The sequence below is a fragment of the Calliphora vicina genome, chromosome 5 (assembly GCF_958450345.1).
Source record: "Calliphora vicina chromosome 5, idCalVici1.1, whole genome shotgun sequence".
Classification (NCBI taxonomy): domain Eukaryota; kingdom Metazoa; phylum Arthropoda; class Insecta; order Diptera; family Calliphoridae; genus Calliphora; species Calliphora vicina.
The window spans coordinates 45,048,548-45,074,266 of record NC_088784.1 but is presented as its reverse complement, the minus strand read 5'-3'; the positions used below and the strand labels follow the sequence as shown (position 1 = coordinate 45,074,266).

Sequence of the window (25,719 nt, the reverse complement as noted above, 5' to 3'; positions counted from 1 at the left end):
AGACTTTACCAAATATTAGCTATGACTCATTTTATTTTTGCTATATAGACCAAATGTCTTAAATCTTCACATGAAATATATATACTTCACAAATGCTGTTCCATTTTTCTAGGCCCGATCATGCCTTCAAGAGACATACAGATGGCCATCGTCTAAGAATTTTAAAATGTCTTCCCTATACTCTATCCCCCATTTTCTCAATATCTGGTTATCATTTTTCGTAACGATAAACCTACAATTAACATTTTTTTTTGTATGAAAACTGTCAATTTATCGTCACAATAAAAAATAACCAGAGATTGAGAAAATGGGGGTATGTGTTACAAAGGAAACCCCAGAAAAAAAAGAAAATAGATTTTAATTATTTATTAAATAATTTTTTTATAATATTAAATAATATAAATGTATATGTATATATGTATGTATAGATATGGGGGATTGCATGTCAAGTGAACCAACTTTTGAAACCGATGTCTTCCGATAGGGAAGACATTCTTAATTACTATACAATAGGACTAACCTTGCTGATAAATTGCATCCCGATCGGAAGTCACCGGTTTCAAAAGTTGGTTCACTTGACATGAATCCCCCATATATATTTATAATACAGTAATTTTGACCTACATACCTGCACAACCAACTTTTGCACGATATTTTGCGCAGGTAAGTGAATTTAAGTTTACTGCCCAAAAAGCAGCTAACAGCAAATAATTTACATGAAGCTTTAAAATTAGTAAGAACTTTACAACATAATTTTTTATTCAAAAACATTTTTTTTTCTTTTTGATTTAATTTTTTACATGGTTCAATGATTATTATGCACTTATCTTAAATGTACAGATATGCACAGGTACAATGCACTTAAATTAACGAATTTATATGGAGTTTGGTAAAATAAATATACAAAATAAAACTTATATGCAAAATGCTCTTAAGTGAAAGGCAGGTAAGTCAAAACTACTGTTTTACAATTTGGGAATACCGAATAATGAAAGATTAAAACACATTCCCAATGTTAAAATAACAACTGATATAATAAGAACTGCAAAACAAATGTAATTGAATTGTATGGGCATGCGAAACAGTTTAGCCGACATATCCAGGGTCGATGAAAATATCAACATCGAATTAAGGTCCTCTGAAGATGTATTATGGTAAACGAATGGTCTTATTCGTATCTGATGACCATTGCTTCTTACTGATTGGCATACCTGAGTTAACGATGCGGCAGTAAAAAAAGGCAATAACCCCAATATTAACCATAATAAAACATTTGTAAAGTTTAAAATTACGGTTTTCATGGCACAGTAATTGAAGTCAAAGTCTTTGAACATATAAACAAATCCAGCGAACGCATAGGTTAAATTCATGATCACAAAGAACGACACTGGCAACGACACATTGTTGTTAAGTCGTTCGAGTAATTTCCGAAATTGAAGGATTTCCTAAAAATAAAGAAATATTTGATTATGTAAAACTATACAATTAATGTGTGTAACATTTGTTCAAATTAAAAATAACAGACAAATAATATAAATCTCAAATTTTCAACAACATATGAAAAATGAAAACAAAACGAATATTAAATCAGTTAAATTATGGATAATGAACACGCGAACCTTTTTTTAAGTTTAATGGTGAATTTAACTGAATGCAATCCTTAAAACTTTGAAATATTGGCAACAATATATCGTTACCTAAAAAGCAAAACGCATTAACTGACAACAAATTACCATACCAAAGTACACCATCACAAAAAAAATCAGACTTTCAGGACCAAAAATATCGGTTTCATTTAAAACGCAAAAAGACTTTTACTACTTCCTTTTTATACAACACTAGCTGACCCGGTGCGCTTCGCCACCCCAATTAGATGAAAGAAATAGTACTATCAAGTCTCACTTTGTGAATCTAATTGTAAATGTCTAATTTCATATTTCTGGGTCCATTATTATAGAAAATGCAAAATGTGTTCCTAATTTTAAATTTTTAGGTTTATTATTATAAAATATAAAAAAAGTACCATTGCAATAAGGAAATAGTACCATTGATTATCACTTTTAAATTCGCATTCACTAAACCATAACCCGTCAAATTTGAATTTGAGATTTGTATATCATTTCCTATATTATCAACTAATTTTGTTTCTATAATACTTAAGATTTAATAAATTATCACAAAACCGAAACCGATCGGTTTTTAATTTTTTAAAACCGAAACCGCGGTTTTGAAATTCTTCGATTTTTTGGAAACTGGAAAAGTACCATTAGAATATATAAAAAGTACCAAAAATCCCCCACTTGTGGTTTCCCACTCAATCGGGTCCATATAAGCTTAATTTCATGGCTTTAGGTTCATTGGTGAAGAAATTACAAAAAGTACCATTCGAATAAAGAAAAAGTACCAAAAAGTCGCCCCCTAGAATTCTAACTCACTTAGGACCATGTATGCTTAATTTCATGTTTTTAAGTCCATTGCTATAGAAAATTAAAAAAAGTACTATTATAATATAGAAAAAGTACTAAAAAGTATACACTTGTGGTTTTCCAGTCACTCGGGTTCATATAAGCTTTATTTCATGATTCTAGGTTCATTGGTGAAGAAATTACAAAAAGTACCATTCGAATAAAGAAAAAGTACCAAAAAGTCGCCCCCTAGAATTCTAACTCACTTAGGACCATGTATGCTTAATTTCATGTTTTTAAGTCCATTGCTATAGAAAATTAAAAAAAGTATCATTAGAATAAACAAAAAGTATCATGAAGTATCCGCTTGAATTTTCAATCACTTAGGACCATATACGCTTAATTTCATATTTCTAGGTCTATTATATTATAGAAAATTCAAAAAGTACCATTAGAATATAGAAAAAGTACCAAAAAGCACCCACTTGTAGTTTCCCACTCACTCGATTCCATATAAGCTTTATTTCATGTTTCTATGTTCATTGGTGAAGAAATTACAAAAAGTACCAATAGAATAAAGAAAAAGTACCACAAAGTCTCCCCATAGAATTCTCACTTACTTAGGATCATATATGCTTAATTTCATATTTCTAAGTTCATTGTTATAGAAAATTCAAAAAAGTACTATTAGAATAAACAAAAAGTACCAAAAAGTCTCCCCCTAGAATTCTCACTCACTTAGGACCATATATGCTTAACTTCATATTTCTATGTCCATTATTACAGAAAATTCAAAAAGTACCATTAGAATATAGAAAAAGTACCAAAAAGCAGTCACTTGTATATTCCCACTCTTAATTTCATGTTTTTAGGTTCATTGGTGAAGAAATTACAAAAAGTACCATTCGAATAAAGAAAAAGTACCAAAAAGTCTCCCCCTAGAATTCTCACTCACTTAGGACCATATATGCTTAATTTCATGTCTCTAAGTCCATTGTTAAAGAAAATTCAAAAAAGTAACATTAGAATATAGAAAAAGTACCAAAAAGCCCACACTTGTGGTTTCCCACTCACGCGGTTCCATATAAGCTTTATTTCATGTTTCTAGGTTCATTGGTGAAGAAATTACAAAAAGTACCAATCGAATAAAGAAAAAGTACCAAAAAGTCTCCCCCTAGAATTATTACTTACTTAGGACCATATATGCTTAATTTCATGTTTCTAAGTCCATAGTTATAGAAAATTCAAAAAGTACCATTAGAATAAAGAAAAAGTACCAAAAAGTCTCCCCCTAGAATTCTCACTCACTTATGACCATAATATGGTCATATATTATAAGCATATATTATATGCTTAATTTCATGTTTCTAAGTCCATAGTTATAGAAAATTAAAAAAAGTACTATTAGAATATAGAAAAAGTACCAAAAAACCCACACTTGTGGTTTCCCACTCACTCGGTTTATATATAAGCTTTATTTCATGTTTCTAGGTTCATTGGTGAAGAAATTACAAAAAGTACCATTCCAATAAAGAAAAAAAGTACCAAAAAGTCTCCCCTAGAATTCTCACTCACTTAGGACCATATATGTTTGATTTCATGTTTCTAAGTCCATTATTATAGAAATTTCAAAAAAGTACCATTAGCAGAACAAAAAAGTACCATAGTACAGTTCACACATTTTGGTACCTAAATATTATTCCCTATTCCTAACACTAACTTCACTCAAATACATATCAGCTAACTTTAATGTCGATAACTGGAATAATTTAAAATGTTAAAAAAGTACCATTAGGAGAAAAGTACCAATTTCCCTTTTCTTACTTGAACACCCCTCAAGTTTGAAATTTAAAAATATTCCATTTTGTCAAAATTGTTTATGCTACAACCATGTATCAAAATATTAAAATCTGTGTCCAAGAATAAATATGTTTTAAAAAAAGTACCAAACTGTTTACCCGGATTTGGCCCAATATACCTTGGTACTCGAGTTCCAAATAACACCCTGTTAGTTAATTTTTGTATGAATCCAGGAACCAACGTTAAAAAAATTATGAAAATTGGCTTAATAATTTCAAATATAATGTATTTTCCCGATTTTATCCCCTTTTTGGTACCTTTTTTATCCCCATTGAGGTGGTACAATTTCATTCAAATAAATTTCTGTAACGTGGTGGGAGCTCATAATAAAATATTTGTATGTCTATGTCAAATTATAGAAAAACATATTTTATGAAAAAGTACCAAAAATTAACACAATGTTTACCCTTAAAGGTTCGAATTTCCAAAAAGTACCAAACTTATATTTTTTATTTTTTGTTAATTAAAGAATACGATTTAAAATTTGTTTCTATGTTTATTGGTTTAAAAGATACATAGGGTGCAAAAAAAGTACCAAAATACAGTTTTTACCCGTTTTCTCCCCTAAAAGTGTCGAATTTCCAAAAAGTACGAAACACCTGTCAGCTTATTTTTTAAATGGAGTAACATGCTATTTTAAGTTTTTTTTTATCTTTATTAGTTTTGAAGATATAAGGTTACCGAATTTACCCGTTTTTACCCTTTTTTACCCCCTAAACGTTCGAATTTCCAAAAATCCCTTCTTATCGGATCGTTTTGGGGATGGAGGAACCCACAGTTAAAATTTCGTGATTCTAGCTTCAGCCGTTTGGGCTGTGCGATGATGAATCAGTCAGTCAGTCAGTAACGTTACTCTTTTTTATATATATATATTATTATATATATTATATTATCTATATATAGATAATATAATCTTTGTATTTCGTAAAATGTGTGTAAAATTAGTTCGTAGAAGAAATAAATGCTACAATTTCACAATTACTTATATACGAAAATTAAAATATGTCTGAACACTCAATGAATGCTATTGCTGAATGCAAAACAAGCAGACAGAATTGGAGAATTCTGACTGCATGTTTTCTCTAGGCTAACTGATTGCAACGTCTACAGGATTTAAAAAAGGTGCTATCTGCAGACTGCCATTACTTTCATGACAACATACCAGTAATAATGTTTTATTCATTAATAAAATGCATTAATATCGTCCTTTATTATAAAGTTCCTAATAAATGTGAATTTAAAATAGTTTTATTTAAAATTTATTAATCAGCGCAATTTAAAGAAACAAAAACAATAAATTTAATATTTTTTAATGAAGATAGGGCTTTTGGTTTCAGAAAAAACTAAGCATAGTATAAATTCAACCAAGCGCAAGGGTAGAATGGCATTTACAAAGTTATTTAGTAAATATGCCTAAAATTTTAGTTGATTTCCTTGTTCGAAAATTCAACAAAAATTGTTGTTAAACTTTCTTATAAACTTTTCAAAATTACAAATGATACCAAAGCTAATTTATACTTTTGTTTTTGGTAAATTATCTATGTAATAAAATCTGTTTAGTTAAATTAACTATTTTTCTATGCTATTGTACTAATAACAATGATATTGTTTTTTTATTTAATTTATCTTTATTTATTCATAAAAAGAAAACATTAATGTTATTTTAACGATGACAGCCTTCATAGTTTAGTCATCCATCCAATCTTTCAGAAATGTTTTGCTACCCCTTCAAGTTTTCAAGATTCTATAAAAGAAAGAACCAAAACATTAAATCTGATTGCATGATAATGCAGGTTATTATTATTATCCTCACAACAATATAACACAGTCGAATTCTCAGTGCAGGTTTATTTTCCTCAATATCATGTTACTCTCATTGGAATATGATTTCGCATGTATGCATCCTGAAACTATTTACATTTATAAATACCTTTTATTTTATATATATGTATAAGTATGTAGATTATTGTTAGGGAAGTCTATGGTCCGTGAAGTATTGGCTATTTTGTGCAGTCCTTAAATTCATCACAAAAGGCCCGTCTTATGATACAAATTCTCCTGTTTGTTGAGAGAACGAAAATTTCCATTTTTGATATTAAAGCCCTTCCGAATGTCAGTGATCTAGTCGCGTATCATGCAATATCTACATTGTTCCGAATCAAAATTACCAAGAAACGAATTGATTTTATCTAAGACCACAATTTCTGGCAAATAGCCCCGTTAGTACTCTAAGATCACTCTTTTCCAGCATTAGCAGCTTCTGAGATTTACATCTGAACAGAAAATCAACCCATTGGCAAAGAAAGGCTTAAAATATACAATTATTAAAATAAATTTTATTAAATAAAATTTGTACAAACATTTTTTCTTCATAAATGTTGTTATTCTTTGTAAATGTTTTTAAATTGACAATAATTTAAAAAAAAAAACACACAAAAAAAAGTTCGAAGAAGATAACTAACAACAATAGTAGAATTAACATAAGCTTTGTTCAATAACTAAAAGTTATTACTAGTTAGTAACAATTGTTACTGGAAAACTCAAAAAACTTTCAAGTAGAGCAAAAATCAAGAGCGCACAGTGGTATGAGAATAAAAAAAGAGGGAAATAAATCTGTAACTTCTAAACCCTTACGCAGATTTGAATGAAATTTCACATGCGTAAAGAGGAAGTGTAGTCGAGTTTAAGTTTTGAATTTGGACCTGATGACCCCACCAGGAGCGGGACCAGGGGTTCCCAAAATAGGACACCTCGGGTATGTTCAATTTTTAAAATGATCCTATTTTTTTCGTTTGTGTTCCGATTTAAAAAAAATATATATACAAAAACCTCGTCGTAGCTATCAATTATCTCTTATAGCTTAGGAGATATTCGCATTTGAAAATTTAATTTTCAAAATTTTTACCCACCCTACACCAGTTTTTTGGTGACCGCGGTTCCAAATATTCTCCGATTTTATCCATTTTTCTTTTATAGGATTAACAATGGATATCAATATCAAATAAAGAAAGAAGTGTTTAAAAATCATGACTGAGTCCAAAGTTACATGCATTTGAATATAAAAAAATTAAAAAAGGCGATTTTTCGCAATTTTTTTTAGAAAAAGTACTTTTATTCTTTTTCAGTTATCTACAAAATTACTAGGAGGATGTATAATGAATTTATACTTTTTGAAAAGCTAAATTAATGTCAAATATTTTAAATGAAAAAAAAAAATTATAATTTTTATGTAAAATTAAACTTTAGGGCAAAAATTCTCAAATCGCATACTCGATATCAAAATATAGTAACCTATTTTAGATGGCCCAATAAGTTCTTAATTATCTTGTTCCGATAACCTAGCCCCTATTATGGATATTATAGCCAAAAAACGAAAAAATCCCATTTTTGGGATTTTTCAAGATTTTTTTGGGAATTGCGGGATACTTGATTACAAATTTCAAAATTTGTTTTTATTTTTCCATTTTAAATAGAAAAATCTACATAACTGTGAAATTTCATTAAAAAATATTCATAAATAAAAATTTTATTTCAATTTGAAAAATTCGTTTCTATGCAAAATTCAATAAAAAGCATTTTTTGTCATATTTTTCAAAAAAGTATTCCATGAATTTTTTAATTGTCAAAAGTTATATACATTTTTGAAAAGTAGACAAAATCCTCTATCCATTGATATATAACATGTCTACCTTGTGTTTTTTACGTGTCAAATAAATTAGGGAAAACTTAACAACTCGCTGAGAATTTACCTAGCACTGTTATTTACATTCATAAAAATGTTATTATGTAGGCAACATGCTTTTTTATGAATTTCTATTTTAGGTAAATTCTCAGCGAGTTGTTTAGTTTTCCCTAATTTTTATTTGCGAATATGACACGTTTTTAATGTTCTATAATCGCACTAAAGTGTTACGTTAAGTCAACATTACGGTTACATTACATCAACGGTCGGCTAACCCAGCCTTTACTTTTTACCACAGATTATTACAGATAAGAGACCATTGACAGCTGTCAAACAAGTAATTTCGAACCGTATGGTTTTGTTTACATTTTTTTTAACATTTTTTCCAATTCCACCATTAAGGCAGATCTTAGAGCGAGAGAAAAAATAAAATGTAGTAAAAAATCGATGAGTGTGTGAGACGAGATATAGAAAGATAAATTTATATGTTTGTCCCTCTTTTAAATCTACCGTGGTTTATTATACATTTTCTTTTGTTAATTTTTCGTAAATTTTTTTTGTTTGCCTCCGCCATGTTGCTAAAAACAGCTGATTCGGGTCTATGTTAGTCTATGCTTTTTACTATTTTTGAGAATTTAAGAGAGTAATTTTGTAAATTTTGATTTTATTCTCTCGTTGCAAGTATTTACTGGGAAAGTAAATGAACAGGCCTATAGTTTTTAGTTAAAATGTATTGTATTAATTAACTATTGGCATAGGTAATACAACTTATTTATTTAGTTTCATATAAAAATAATTTATCTTTGCCAGCTAAGGTAATATTACCTCGAATATTTTTTTGTGTGTACACACAAAATTAGTACAGAAATGAATTAGTTTTTTATTGTATTGGAGACATTCGCATTGAAAACCTCAATATTTTTTTTATTTTATCATGTTTTTTCCTTCTCCTGTAAAATTAGTAAAATGTAAGTTAGGGCTTTACATGGACATTTTACATGTATTTTGTTTTTGTTACAATAACAAAACACATGTTAAATTTCCACTCAAAGTACTCGTTTCCTATAGAAAAACAGCACATTAAACAAATCGGTGCTTTTTTGATTAATAGTGTTTAAAGAGTACTTTATTTTCATAATAAAACTTGCTTTGTTCTCGTTGCTTTCGTGAGAAGAGCGATATTTATAAAAAAAACCTGTGATGACTAAAAATAACGCCTATATTAGTAAATTAATACTTCAATTACTCATAGAACATTTGAGTTATTGGAAAACCCCACACCAACGTACAAACTATTATAAACCCGTATTTTAATAATGGAAACTTGTAGGAAAATACGTTCAAAAAAGCCATAACAAGAATAACTATTTTAAAGCTGATAAAAAAATAGGCTCCTATGTAACTATAATACGAGATAAATTGTTACAAAACTCATACAAGCCTGCATCCACAAACAATCAGAAATATGCTCCATAGTGATGGTTACAATGACCGAATTACCTTTGAAACTCCTTAATATCAGTAGTCCTCAAAAACAAAAGCATTTCAAGAGTTAACATCAACTGCATTCTTGCACATTATAAAGTGTAATTTAAGTGTGGGTGTGTGTGTATTAAAAACACAGTGACTATTTAAACTAGAGTTTCGTGTTCGGTTTTAATCGAAACCGAAACCGCGGTTTTTCAAGGCCTAAAACCGAAACCGACAATTATTCTTGGGTTTTTATTTTTAATTAATTTTCAGTAGAAAAATTCAAAATTTAGAAATGAAAAACAAACTTTTTCATTCAATGATTCATCTAATTTCTCTAAAAACAAATCCATTAAAATATCTTAAGATTTCTTTAAATTGTATTACAATAATGGCTTCAGAATAAAAATAGTCAAAAAGTATTATTAGTTGGAGAAAAGTATCTGAGTCGCTTGTTTAGATTCTAACTCGGCCAGGATCATATGTGTTTAATTTTCTGCTTATAGGTTCATTATTATTGAAATTTCAAAAAATACCATTCGAAGATCGAAAAAATACTAATAGTTTTTGTTACATATATCAATGTCATTAACGGTCATTCTCACAATGTACGATTAAAAGTTAACGTGAACTTTAACCGCAAGTTAGGCTAATTTGAATTTCACAATGTACGATTAATTCTTAATTGACACTATTTAACAACAAAGTTGCTGTTAAATATAACCGAAAAAATTTCGCCGGTTAGCATTTTAATTGTAAGAAATATAATAAAAGAACATGGAAAAACATTTATATTTTTGTAATATTTATAATTTTAAAAAGTGTAAAGCGAAGAAAAGTAAATTTTGCACGGGGTGATCCATATACCACCCGGATATTGCACTTACAAACCAAACAACAAATGTGCACTTTTCCTTGTTGGTTTTCAGTAATTGTTGTTCAGTTTGTTCTGTAAATTTTACAGTTAGGTACCTTAATATTTTTGAGTTTTATACGTTTTTTTATTATACCACTAAGAAAACACAAATTATTATTTTTTATTCCGTCTTTTAGACAATTTTTTATATTTCAATCTTTCATTACACTATTTTTCGTAAACAAATGTATGCATTATTGCCATACTGAATGCTTTGGTTAAGTAATCAAATGATGGTGAAACGTAAATCGGTAACCGTTGGTTAAATGGTCCCCGTTAAACAAACCGACAGTTAGTTAATTTTCCGGTTAAAATGAAATAATCGTACATTGTGAAAATGGCCGTAAGCCAGATAGATGGCTCGATTCTTTATTTACTCAGAAGCATATCAGCCAACTAATATATGTATACATATAATTTAATATAATAAAAAGTACCATGAGAAAAAAAGTACCAATTATTATAGTACCTGATTATATTTTCAATATTATAGCAAATTCAAAAAGTACCATTTTGAAGAACGAAAAAGTACTCCTTAGTATGGTTTAGTTCTCCTTTTTTGGTATCATAATACCATTGAGCCCCGGAGTTCGATCGTGACTGTCATGAAAGACGGACGTTTAGCGGAGATCATCTTAATATTTCGTTTACGCGAGTTACAATTTTTTTAGCTGAGAAGCTTATTGATTACTTCTTTATATTCTACATTAATTTGTTTTTGTTTCAAAAAATGAAAAAAAAGAATAAAGGCCTAATTAGTTTGTACGTTCCGTTCCGTAACGAATCAGCTGTTTTGTTTTTAGCATAGGGAAAGTTGTGTATGTCGTTAGTTTTTCTGTAACGTTGCCGTTCTGTTGCGGATGAATCTGTTGAAATCAGAATTTTGTCCGCAACGTTAAGTGACAGCTAAAACAGCTGATATCACATACACACAAAAATGCTATCAATATAAAAGCAGTGGTGCCAACATTTTTGAAAGGGTAATATTTATTATTAACAAAAGAATAAAAAATATATTTTCAAAAAACATTGAAATTTAATAAAATAAATTTCTTCTAATGTATGTAAAAAAAAATAGTTTAAATTAAATCATTAACAAACAATATATGTACATATGTGTTTATAAAAATGTTCACAATAATATGTTGACGGTCTAAAATTTAGACTCTAAATACAAACAAGTAACAGAGCTATATTCGGCTGTGCCGAATCTTATATACCCTTCACCAAAGTATACCTTAATTGTATGTTGAAACAAAAAAATAACAACAAAAATAAAAAAAAATAAACCAAACGCACACAAATACATACAAATTATGCACGCGTGTGTTTGATTTGTAATTATCATTTCATTCCACATTGTAGATTCTACCCAACAACAACATTCTACAATGTAGAATCAAAGAATATAAATAATATAGAATGCGCGTCATGTAGAAGCAAAATTTCTTATGGCGGGTCAAAGTAAATTAATAAAGTAGCGACAGTACTACAACAAATACAACATTTACAAAAACCACAAGCAATTTTGTTTTTGGTTTAAGGTCTGAGCTGTCAAAGTTGCCTGTTGTTGTTTTTGCTTTTGGACTTGTTGTATTTTTTTGCCACAACAACCACAAGTGAATTGACAGTTCAGACCAAAGTAAAAAAAATGGTCAGCTGTTCTACTGAGTCTACTTTATTAATTTACTTTGTGGCGGGTTGTATCATTACGACCCGCTCTCATATAATTTCTCTCACGAATTTTGCAACGACAATTTGTTGTTGGTTTATGTTCTTACTTAGGGAACTGAAGAGAGCAAAAATCCACAAAGTGTGTGTTTTTTGTTTTTTTGCTAAAAACAGGTTTTTGATATTTTTCTACTTGAATGTGCTTTGTTTTCAAACAATTTATGTGCAAATAATCAACGTAAGAGCTAATGCGACCGATTGTGTAATTGTAGGGCAAGAGTATGTGTTTTATTTTTGTAAAAATTAAACTATATCGATTCGCACCGAATTATAGTTCCATTTTTTAGACAATTTTGTTATGTATGTACTTACAATGTCGTGACCTGCATTAATACCATTAAAAGAGAAAACTGTGAAAAGTATTTTCTCCACAATATTATTTACATTATTATCTACAACTGAGGAATGCAGAAAGCATGTTTTTTGAAAGTAAAATAAAAATTTTCGTTTGGGAATTTACATTGAAACGACAATAAAAAAACTAAAATTTGTTTTTGTTTCAATATAAGTTTCCAAATGAAAATATTTATTTTCAAAACCAGGCAGTGAAATTATAGTGCATCTGATTTTTAAGCAATTAAGGTTTTCCCAACATTTTGTGGTATTTTATTGTCTAATAAGCGAGTGTGTTTCTCATCATAAACAAGATGTTTTCTTTTTCAAAATTTTTCAATGTAAATTTAATTTTTAAATAATTTTTACAGGCATGATATATTTTTCAGTTATTTGAATTGGTTATAAAAAAACAATATCTTAATGACCAATTTTGCGAACATACAATAAGAAAAACAACTCATTGCGAACATGCAATAAGAAAAACAACTCATACTCAACAATTTTCCTTTCAAAAAAATTAAAATAAATCTATTTTATAAAACACTTTTTTACCAGTTTTTACCCCCTAAACGTTGGAATTTCCAAAAATTCCTTCTTATCGGATCGTTTTGGGGAGGGAGGAACCCACAGTTAAAATTTCATGATTCTAGCTTCAGTCGTTTGGGCTGTGCGATGATGAATCAGTCAGTCAGTGAGACAGTAACGTTACTCTTTTATATATATAGATTACAGTTTCAAAGCTGCAGTAAAATAGTTCCTACATAAAAAGTATGATTTGATTTCCATTGATTTTCAATTCATAACATTTATAAATAGTTTCATAAATAATATGATTTTGTTCATATATTTTGTTTTGAAATAATAAGGAGGCATGACAAAAAATATTAAATTTTCAATTATGTTGTTTCAAAATGTTTGTAATTTTCCTGGGAAAATTTTCTATATTTTATGATTATCAGCCACAAAATGTAAACATATGCTCGAAATTTACTGCATTTTTTGAAGCAGATGAAATGCTTTAATGTTAATGCATATTTAATTATGTTTATTTTTACGTTTCAGATTTTGTTGATTAATCTTGAATGATTGGTTAATATAGGGCTATTGTATATTTGCACAAAATCATTATCCAATGCAATTGTAATGCAATTTATTATAAAATATCAACAAATTTATGTTAAAAAGCAAAAATGTCGGTCAAGTACAATTTTATATTTTATAATTTTATGTTTTATTTTAATCTCTATTTAAATATCTTTAATAAGAATATTTGTACTGCACAGCTGTGAAATAAATATTCAAAATGGTTTGCAAAAGACCCCAAAAGCATTGTGTGGCCATGCCGATTTAATAAACATAAAATATTTTTTATGAACAAGGCAGTTTATGTTGTTATTTTTTTTTTATTTATTTATGTACATGATATTAAAACTTATATTAATATAAGACTAATATTAAAAAAAGTTAGCGAGAGCAACGAAGGTTATCAGCTAAATTTTTTTTTATATTAATATAATCCTTTATTTTTAGATAAAAACAGCATCTTCATTTCGGTGCGAATTGATATAGTTTTATCTGTACAACAATAAAACACATAATCTTGCCCTACAATTACACAATCAGTCACATTTGCTTTAAGAAGGTTATTTGCACAAAAATTGTAAGAAACAAAAATTCTGTTGTTAGGTTTTTGTTCAGTAATGCGCAGCCCAAGGCGAATTTATACAAGGTAGTGGTAGTTCTACAAAAACAACAAATGGTCTTAACAAATGTCAAAAAACAGAAATTAAAAATTAAACAAATATGTATTAAAACTAAATATAGTGTAGATAATTGAATAGGGAGGGCTTTACTTATTTATGCAAAATATAAATATTTTGTTAATTTGCTTAGAATATGTAGATATTGAAGTATAAAAACAAGCTTTGACAGGAGTTAGAACCAAACAAGCGAAAAAAGAGTAATCAGCTGATTGACTGACTCCACCTTGTATAAATTCGCCTTGGCGCAGCCCATACCACAATTGTGGAAAATAAAATCACACGTATTCTTATGCTCTTACATTTTAGTAATCGTTGTCCACTCAACGAGACAACTAGGAATACGCATGAGCACTGGTGTATGACTTTAGGCTCCATTAGTCTTTGCGTTCTGTAACGTTTCTGGTCTGTGCCGTTCTGAATGCTGTTTTATTGCAGTTAGTTTTTCCGTAAGATCGTATCAGCTGTTTTTAAAATAATAACCAAACAACCATCTTGGTGATTTTGTTACTATTTTTAGTGTTTTTTGTATTTAGACCTTCAACATATTATTGTGAACATTTTTATAAATACATACATATAATTTTTGTTAATGATTTAATTTAAACTAATTTTTTTACATAAATAGTACATATATTAAAAGAAATTTATATTTATTTATTAAATTTCAATGTTTTTTTGAAAATATTATATTTTTTATTCTTTTGTTAATAATAAATATTTCCCTTTCAAAAATGTTGGCACCACTGCTTTCATATTGTTGGCATTTTTGTGTATATATGATATCAACTGTTTTAGCTGTCACTTAACGTTGCGGACAAAATTCTGTTTTCAACAGATTCATCAGCAACAGAACGGCAACGTTACAGAAAAACTAACGACATACACAACTTTCCCTATGCTAAAAACAAAACAGCTGATTCGGAACGGAACGTACAAACTAACCAGGCCTTCTAGGCTGCATTAGTCTTTGCGTTCTGTAACGTTTCTGTTCTGAATGTTGTTATATTGTAGTTAGTTTTTCCGTAAGATCGTATCAGCTGTTTTTAAAATAATAACCAAAAAAACTTGGTGATTTTGTTACTATTTTTAGTGTTTTTTGTATTTAGACCGTCAACATATTATTGTGAACATTTTTATAAATACATACATATATTGTTTGTTAATGATTTAATTTAAACTAATTTGTTTTACATACATTAGAAGAAATTTATTTTATTAAATTTCAATGTTTTTTGAAAATATTATTTTTTTTTCTTTTGTTAATAATAAATATTACCCTTTCAAAACTGTTGGCACCACTGCTTTCATACTGATAGCATTTTTGTGTGTATGTGATATCAGCTGTTTTAGCTGTCACTTAACGTTGCGGACAAAATTCTGTTTTCAACAGATTCATCCGCAACAGAACGGCAACGTTACAGAAAAACTAACGACATACACAACTTTCCCTATGCTAAAAACAAAACAGCTGATTCGTTACGGAACGGAACGTACAAACTAATTAGACCTTCTATCTTTCCCTCCGCGATATGAAATATTTTTGAAAAATATTCCAATATATGTTAAAACGCACATTCTTTATACTTTATATTCTTTGGTAGAATGTTGTTGTTGGGTGTTTGTGCTGTTAACGTATGATAGAGTTGCTCATATGAGAACTCATTATAAACAACTCTCTCTATTTTGTTAGAGAATAAGATTTACAAAGAAACAAAATAGAATTGGTGAACATACTCAATGTGTATTACACACAGCGTTGCCGCTTTGGTCCAAAATTGGTAGTTTCAAGTTAACAAATTGACTTTTGGTAGTTTGGTTGGTTGGTTGGTTTGTTCCGATATTTGTCGTATTTTGGTAGGCTACGATATTTCTGAATACATAAGAATTTTTAAGAACAAAATAATTAAAATAATAACGAAAAAACTACTTATGTTAAGCCAAAATAATAAAACTACATATTTGCAAAATATGAAGATAGCATTTTCTTAAATATTTAGTTTAGTGTATTTATTTAGTAGTGTTGAGTTCAAAAAATGCCAAAGGGCTCTCAAAACTTTTATTTTCTAATAATATGTGTTATTATTCAATATTTCAGTTTCATCTGACACTTTAAATGTCCAATTATGGAAATTAGGACGCGTAATTTATTTCTATATGTAACTTATTTGTGTTGAATTTTTTCGGGATACCAACACTTTTAGGAGTTTTATGCTCGTTTAAGTAATTTTCGGAAGCGGGCCTTATATGGGAGCTATGGTCAATTATGAATTGAATTTTTAGGTGTAATTTATTTGTAAAAATGTTATTTAATATCTATATAAATCAAGCATTTATGACGAATAATGTCTTATTTCTGGAGGACATTTATATGGCGGCTATGTGAAATACATGAACAACCAGCCAGACAGACGTACGGAAGGACATCGTTAAATCGACTCAAAAATAAAATCTCGAAAACTGAACGATTTTAGCATATTTATGATTGTAGTGTTATTAAATAACTTTCTTCCTCTGCACAGAGAAAACAGATTCGTAGTAGCAACCGAATTTGTTGTCAATCAAATGATTCGGTTGCACACATAGAATTTTTCGGTTCTTTCAACAGAAAGTCAGTTAATATAGAAGAAATTCGGTTGAAATAACCAAATTTTTGTTACTCCTTCTAAAATTGTTTACCCACAACTGTAAAATTCGGTATCTAAGGTAGAATCATTCGATTGGCAACAAATTCGGTTGCCATCACGAATTTGGTTTCTCTGTGTGGGTAATTTTATAGCAGCAATAATATAATTTTAAGTTAACTATTAATTTTGAAACGAATCCATATAGCATTTCTCAAATATTATAAATTTGGTAGGTTTTGGTAGTTTTTAATTAGAAATTTGGTAGGAAAAATATTTTATGAGTGGCAACGCTGATCTACATACATATATACACACAACTAAACTTTTGTTTTCTTTTTATTATGCTATTATATATGTACATGATTTCATGAAACACTAACAAAATACATGGGTTTTTGGGGTTTTTTGCTTATATCTCGGCCACTTGTGGACTAATTTTCTCGATTTTAAATAGCAACCGAGCCGGAAGAATTCCGGAGATTTTGATGTATCAATCATGTTTGTAAGTTATTTAGGGGATTTGGAAAGTTGATTTCAACACACAGACGGACATGGCTATATCGACTCCGCTATCTATAACGATCCAGAATATATATACTTTATGGGGTCGCAAATGAAAAATGTAGTAATTACAAACGGAATGACAAACTTATATATACCCTTGCCACTCATGGTGCAGAGTATAAAAACACTAAAAATAGTAACAAAATTACCAAGTTTTTTTGGTTATTATTTTAAAAACAGCTGATACGATCTTACGGAAATACTAACTGCAATATAACAACATTCAGAACGGCACAGAACAGAAACGTTGCAGAACGCAAAGACTAATGGAGCCTTAACCTTTCAGTTTGTTGTTGATTTTGAATCTATAAATTTGACTAGTGGAAAAGATAAGATACAGTGCCGGACTTAAATATTCACACATCATACAGATTTATCTTTAATCGTCCATATTTTTTAAACGAAGGCCCCAACATTCGTACGGATTTCAACAAAAATATTTATTTACATACATATAACTTATGGAAATATATGGAAAAACTAAACATAAGGTGGCACATTTCAGAAAAATAATTATCTTATGTTTAGAAGTTACATAAATGGCAAAATATTGGAGCTGACGTCACCAAAAATTTGTCGATTCAATGCCAAGACGATTAAAAGAAGTCACTAAAAAGATAGGCTACTCCACTATTTCTATTTTCCTATTAAAAATTAGAAACTGTGTGAATATTTTTGTCCCCTTAAAATCGAACTTCGAAACATTAGTTAAATTTTTTTTCTGAAATGTGCCAACTTATGTTTATTTTTTCCATATATTTCAATAAGTTATACGTAAATAAATATTTTTTTTGAAACCCGTACTTAAGTTGTGGCCTTCGTTTAAAAAATATGGAAGATTAAAGATAAATTTGGATGCTGTGTGAATATTTAAGTCCGGCACTGTACATATATATATTATATTTCAAAGTATAGGAAATTGTGTCTTCTTTTCAAAAATGTATACAATTTTTAAAAATTAAAAAATTTATAGAAGATTTTTGTAAAAATGTGGGAACAAATTTTAAAATGTTATTAGCCGATATTTGCTTGATCTTTTTTGTTTCTAAAATCAAAAGTTGTATACAGATATTAATCATTTAGATCTTGTTTTATTTAGAACTTTATTTTTGAGTTACGCGAATATGTGTTATGCAACCTCCTCCATTTTCAAAATAACGGTATATCTCGAAAATACGAGCTAACCTAAAAAACGGTTAGCACCAATGAATTCAGCATACCCGAATTAGCATAGAGAATTATATATAGAGACGAGACACTCCCATTTGTCAAACAAAAATACAACAAATCATATGTCTGATACAAAAACCAAATACATTGACTAGCATGTATTTTGTTCTTGCCAGAGATAGGTTTTTGACAACAGGCTTAGGTTTCTGACAATTACGTCTGGTCTCTATGTTACCCTATGCGAATTAGCATAACCCACTGGGTGCCCCGCTTGACAGTTTTTTCAACTAGCACAGTGTAAACAAATGATTTGACTCTTTATTAAATTTAAAAATCGAGAAATCAGTAATTCTTCAATAAATATAAGACTTATTTTATAAACGAGTCGAAGAAATTACAAGATATTGATAATTTTGTGTAAAATAACCACCGAAAGTAACAATTGAAGAACACTTACGTAGAAGTAGTTCCGAAAGTACCAATTTCAAACTTATTCAATGCCATATGCAACCCTATATGAGGTACGGCATAATGTTCTTCATATCATCCTAATATTTAGAAGAATCCACAGAAAAATTCTAGGGGGAGGATGGTATCAAAATGATGTGCAGTTTTATTTCAATTTGTATACTTACCCTCATCCATTCAACTGAATCTATAGAATGCAGCAACAGCTTCTGCGACAATGTTAATAAATGGACCTTCAACAAATAACATTCAATACAATAGCTGCTTAAGATGATTATCTCAATTAAATTTTGAACTGACAATGTTACCAACAGGGCTATCTGAAAAAAATAGTTATAAGTTTTATAAGCAACATATAAAAGTACTATATACAGTAGAGTGACATCCAGTTGTATGGAAAAAAATTTTTGTTAAAAATTTTAAGAGTGCCGGGTGGAATATTGTGACACTAGGCCTAAAAGTTAAATTCTGAAAATTTGAGCCAAATCGGACAACGATTTCTGGACGCGCATCGAGGTCAAAGTTCAGATATATGTAAAATTTTACTATTTATATGGAATAAATAGGTGAAACTCGTTAACTTTCTGCATTGTTTTCTAGAAATATGTAGATTTATTTATATTAATGAATATTACATTAAACATTTTTTTTTGGAACTTAACCCTGTATCTCCTTTGGTTCAAAATGACCCAAAAACTGTATTATCGCCAAAATTAGAGAAAAATGCAAATTTTACAGTTTTTGAAAAAAATTTGCTACTAAATAAATGCTTTTGCAAAAGAATCGAAATACATATGTACGTAATTATCGTTGTAATGAGATATAAATGACAAAATTTGGTTAAAAAATGTTAAAGTTATAAATTTTAAGCAAAACCTATTCATAGTATTATAGTCCTTATAATTTTAAATATGCTCTAAAAGTTTTACTAATCGGAAAACGATAACCTTTGAATCGTGAAGGTCAAAGGTCAAATTTTTCAATATTTGGAATTTCTAATGAAAAGATAGCGAAATGTTATATATTTTTGTGCCGATTTTAATGAAACTTAAGGAAAATATAATATTAAGTCCAGAATTTCAAATAACAGCACAAAAATGGAAATTAACCCTTAGCAGCACTTGCGGTCCAAATTACCCTCAACTTTTAAAATCACGAAAAACACAACCATTCTGACCCCAAGTCCTCTTAAAAGTTAAAATCCATTTTTGCACTGTTGTTGTAAATGCTAGACCCCAATATATATTTTCCTCAAGTTTCATTAAAATCGGCCCAAAAATATATAACATTTCGCTATCTTTTCATTAGAAATTGCACATATTGAAAAATTTGACCTTTGACCTTCACGATTTAAAGGTTATCGTTTTCCGATTTTAGTAAAACTTGCACACCATAAGTAAAATTACCAGGATTATAATATTATGAATAAGTTTTACTTAAAATTTATAACAGTAAGGAAATTGGGCTCATTCGCCAAAATATGGACAAAAAATTAGTTTTTCTTGAAAATCGCAAAATTTAAATCGCAGGTACGGAAAAACTGTAAGAGGTATTTACATAATTTTTATTCCCTATTTTGATCTCAATAAATCCCAGTGTGATGAATTCTGAAATTTGTTTAACAAAATTTTTAATAATTTGAAAATGGAGATTTGAAACAGCCGTTAAAAAAAATATTTTTTTTTGGCCATACCTGCGAATAGGTTAACGGTATCCTACGAAGACAAAAACTCATACACAAGTAAATACGAATATATTTTAAATAAAAATTAGCTTTATTTTAATTTTTCTCGAAATATGTTAATTTTTTTTCCTAAATTTTTTGTTCAAGTGGCCTGAAACACGTTAATGGTCTGGCGAAAATGTAATAACTTTAAAATTTTTTAACCAAATTTTGTCATTTATATCTCATTACAACGATAATTACGTACATATGTATTTCGATTCTTTTGCATTCAATTGCAAAAGTATTTATTTAGTAGCAAAATTTTTTCAAAAACTGAAAAATTTGCATTTTTCTCTTATTTTAGCGATAATACAGTTTTTGGGTCATTTTGAACAAAAGGAGATACAGGGTTAAGTTCCAAAAAAAAATGTTTAATGTAATATTCATTAATATAAATAAATCTACATATTTCTAGAAAAGAATGCAGAAAGTTAACGAGTTTCACCTATTTATTCCATATAAATAGTATAATTTTGCATATATCTGAACTTTGACTTCGATGCGCGTTCAGAAATCGTTGCCCGATTTGGCTCAAATTTTCAGCACTTAACATTTAGGCCTAGTGTCACAATATTCCACCCGGCACTCTTTGAAATCTAAAAAAAAAATACAGATGTGCCCAATCATATACCATTCATTTAGTATAAAGAAAAATATATTGGTGAAAACTTCGTATTCGTATTTTGAAGTTTTTAGATTTTTTTTACTAAATCCAATTAAACACATTAAAATCTATGTAATCAATACTAAATTTTATATTTCTGACCAAAATGAAACATTTCTAATATATCGATGGCTTAATATAAAAAAAGGCGTAACGCGATTTTTTTGTTACTTTACAGGAGAAGGTAAAAAATGAATAAAATCCAAAAATTTAATGCAATTTTTAATAAGAATAGACAACACATTTTATTTCTCATTTAAATTTTTTTTATTTTCAATGCAAGTTATTTAATATAACTTGTCATACTGTGTGAATAAAGAAATTTCCCCCAACCAAAATTAAAAAAATTTAATATAAAAAAATTAAACGTTGAAAAACAAAAGGGAGGGAAACAGATAGGAAAAAAAATATTTTTTGATAATAAAATTTATCAATATTTTATGTATGTAATTCCAACATTTTCTCAAATTTGCTCAATCAGACAAAATTTTATTTGAATTAGGACCTATCACAAAATTTCTAAATTCAAAACATGAACTTTTGCAAAAATATGATATTAAATAAAAAAGTTGTTTGGATTTAAAACATAATTTCCAACAAAAATTAGTTTAAAACAGTAAAATTTTTGTCTGGTACAAAAAAAAATGTTTTTAAACAAAATTGGTATAGACCATGAAAAAAATATGTTAAAAATAAAAATGTCAGAAAATAAAATTATAAGAAAACAAAAACAGGAAAATAAAGAAAACAAACTACAAATAAGAAAATAAAGAAAGAAAATAGGAAAGTAAAGATAAAAATGTCAGAAAACAAAAATAGGAAAATAAGGAAGAAAAAAACTACAAATAAGAAAATAGGAAAGTAAAGAAAAAAATACAATTCACATATTTTTGCAAAGGCTTTGACAAAAAAAAATAATATTTTAGCAATACATCTTTCTATGTACCATACGAACAATGAAAAGGTATCAAAATCCTCCCCCTTGAATTCTCACCATTAGAATATAGAAACAGTACCAAAAAGCAGCCACTTATGTATTCATTCTCACTCGGGTCCATATAAGCTTTACTTTATATTTCTAGGTTCAATAGTTAAGAAATTATAAAAAGTACCATTCAAAAAATTAAAAAGTACCATGAAGTCTCCCCCTTTAATTATCACATACTTATGTCCATATATTCTAATTTTTATGTTTCTAGGTCCATTATTATAGAAAGTTCAAAAAGTACCCTGCAGTCAGACTGGGTCCATATGTCTTTTTGTCAACAGTACTAGTTCAAATGTCTCCAATCTTTCATTTCTGTGTCAATATAAAAAGTACAGAGACAAAAGATGTGGTGTATATCTAGTGACATTGTCAACAACCTGTCAATATTCCTTAAGAAAATGTCTATAGTTAAACTGTATTGACTCGCGCTTGACTTGGTCAACAGTATTGATGACTAATTGTACACCATACAATGTCTCTGCTGTTGACATTATTTATGTTTGATTATTTATGTGTAAAAATTCTACTGCGCAATAGCTCTCTCTTTTTCAGTATTAAAAAGCCGGTTGACTAAAAAACAGCGTGTGCGTGGTTTTATTAATATTTGGAAAATGTTAGTTTAATCATTAAAATTATTATTATTTTGTTTAAAAATATAAAAATTAAACGGTTTAATTTAAAAATAGGAGTGTAAATAGTGAAACAGTTTTGAGTGGAAGAAATGAAATAGTGTTCAGTGAAGCTATAGAGGAAGGAGAAAATTATAATGTTGATATGCTCGCTGTGCCAAAATTGAGTTTATGCGAGAAATTAAAATAATGGTAAACTTTTATGGATTTTAAAAGATGAAGGCTGGAGGTTCCACTTTCTACAGAAACTGTGCTACATTTTTTTAATTTATATAGTATGTAATATAAATATTTATATGTAATTTGAGATGTGAATTAGTTTATTAGTTTTATTTTTGTTAAATAAACTTCTCATTAAAACATAGTATACGATTTAATTTATTTGGTTTGGGTACCGGCTTGAAGGCCTTAATATTAAAAAAAATTACAAAAAAAAAAAAATGTCGCTAGTATGACACCATCTATTTACTATTGACATTGCTTACAGAAAAGTTCCATAAGTTATAGAAATGTACTAGGAAAATCCTGGTTCTAATGTCACCATATGGATCCATGAGAAGTACCTAGTCAATAGGAAGTCAATAGTCATAGTGTTACTAGAGGATTTTCAATGACACGCACATGTTAAATGTCTATAGCACTAAGCCTTGTATGGGGTATAATTCGAAACTAGTACTGTTGACAAAATCAATAGCGATTCAGCACATTTTTAATATTGACATTTCCTACAGTGTATATTCTTTTCTTTTTTTATTTGTGTGCGTAAATAAAAAATTATAAAAGAAAGCATCAACTATAAAACCGATGCGTGATTGCTTTTTTACTGCGTTCAAAATACTCATTGGCGGCATTTTGAAATAGTATACACAGTAAGCATTTTGTATGCCGGCATTATGAAACAGTATACTTTGTTCAAATACAAAGCAACTAACTACCCTCTACGATGGGTAGTCATCTTGACGCGATGTAGAGGCTTAAGTGCGATGATTCGCGTTGGCCATGCTGGAGGGGACAGTTTAACTTGAGTTGGCTGTCTCTGGCAGGGTCTCCCATTCCAGAAGGGCACGCGTTGAGCATGATACTAAGAACTACCCTCCCTTTGTCTGATAGCGTCTGTTCTCCTCTGGGGCGGCTATCAGATGTTATTTCCATCGAAAACCCTAGAAAGGGTGATTGACGTATATCTGAGAATGACCATTCCGTCGGAACTCATCTCTAAATCCCAACATGCCTACACCAAAGGCAGATCTGTGGAAACAGCTCTACATTCGCTAGTTGGCTCCATTGAGGAGTCGCTAATACATAAGGAGTATTCACTTGTTGCCTTTCTCGATATTGAAGGAGCTTTTAATAATGTCAGGCCCGATGCCATCCTATCTGCGATGGATGAACTGGGAATTGATCTATGTGTTCGCCGACTAGTCGAAAAGATACTCGGTTATAGAGTCATTTGTGCTACTTTAGGTGGTGTAAGTGTTTTAAAAGTGGCCAATCGTGGAACCCCGCAGGGGGGTGTTTTATCACCACTTCTGTGGAATTTGGCTATGAATTCCCTGTTGATCAGGATGGACAACAGAAGGATCAAGACAGTCGCATATGCTGACGATGTTGCAGTTTTTATATCTGGTAAATTTCTGGATACAATATCCAGTTGTATGGAATCAGCATTAAGTACACTGAGTGAGTGGAGTATTTCATGTGGACTTAGTGTGAACCCACAAAAAACGGAACTGGTTCTCTTCACTAGGAGGTATAAGATCGATGACTTCAGACCACCTAGACTGAATGGAATCAGTCTTGAGATTAGAGATAATGCGAAGTATCTTGGCATCATTCTAGATAAAAGATTGTCCTGGAATTTGAATATTCAAAACAGGATTAACAAGGCTTATGTAGCCATCTACTCCTGTAAGAAGGCAATTGGTACAAACTGGGGTATTATGCCGAAGGGTATCAGTTGGATCTTCAAAGCAGTTGTTAAACCCATCTTGTACTATGGAGTGTTGGTGTGGTGGCACGCCTTGGATAATGCTACTCACCGTAAGGCTGTGGAACGAGTTCTCAGGACTATTGCGATACTGATTACAGGCGCTATAAGGACTACCCCCTCTAAGGCACTTTTTACTATCCTGAACTGGTTACCAGTTGATTTGATGGTGATACAAATGGCTCTCAACTCTGCTGTGAGACTAAATGCTGGATGTTCGTGGTATGGTAAAGATCATGGGCACTCTAAGATACTGAACTACTATGGGTACTTACATAGTAATGTCGATTACTGCATCGCAAAACCATTTTTCGATATGCATTTCCATATTAAGATCCCGAATAGGGATTCATGGCAGCGCGGACTCTTACCCCCTGATGATGTCATAAGGGTATTTACTGATGGCTCAAAGAGGGGCAATAGGGTCGGTGGTGGTTTCTTTATTGAGAACTATGGGATTAAATCCTATTTCAGGCTACCTAACTTCTGTACGGCTCTTCAGGCGGAAATTATGGCCATTAAACGTGCATCCAACTGGCTGAGGTTTTATCAAATATCTGGTGATATATGTATATTTACCGATAGCAAGGCTGCCGTTAAAGGAATAGCGGGTGTCTTTACGACATCTAGGTTAACCGAGGAATGCCGGGTATCCCTTAATGAGATAGCGAGACATTCTAGGATAACGCTTATATGGGTCCCTGGCCACGATGGTAATCAGGGTAATTGTATAGCT

The 25,719-nt window shown here is 29.7% G+C and overlaps 1 protein-coding gene across 2 annotated transcripts in view; it reads right to left on the bottom strand.

Moving 5' to 3' along the window:
• Positions 1-582: 582 nt before the first annotated feature.
• Positions 583-25,719, bottom strand: part of GrlHz (Gustatory receptor-like Holozoa) — a 77,969-nt gene continuing 52,832 nt past the window's right edge. Inside the window, exons 5-6 of one of the 2 annotated variants that reach the window (XM_065513736.1) lie at positions 19,157-19,309; positions 583-1,445 (exon numbers count right to left, since the gene is read on the bottom strand). In XM_065513736.1, the coding sequence (XP_065369808.1) occupies positions 966-1,445; positions 19,157-19,309 (633 nt within the window). In that variant the 3' untranslated portion in view covers positions 583-965. The remainder of the gene's footprint in view (positions 1,446-19,156; positions 19,310-25,719) is intronic. The other variant, XM_065513737.1, reaches the window with a different exon arrangement.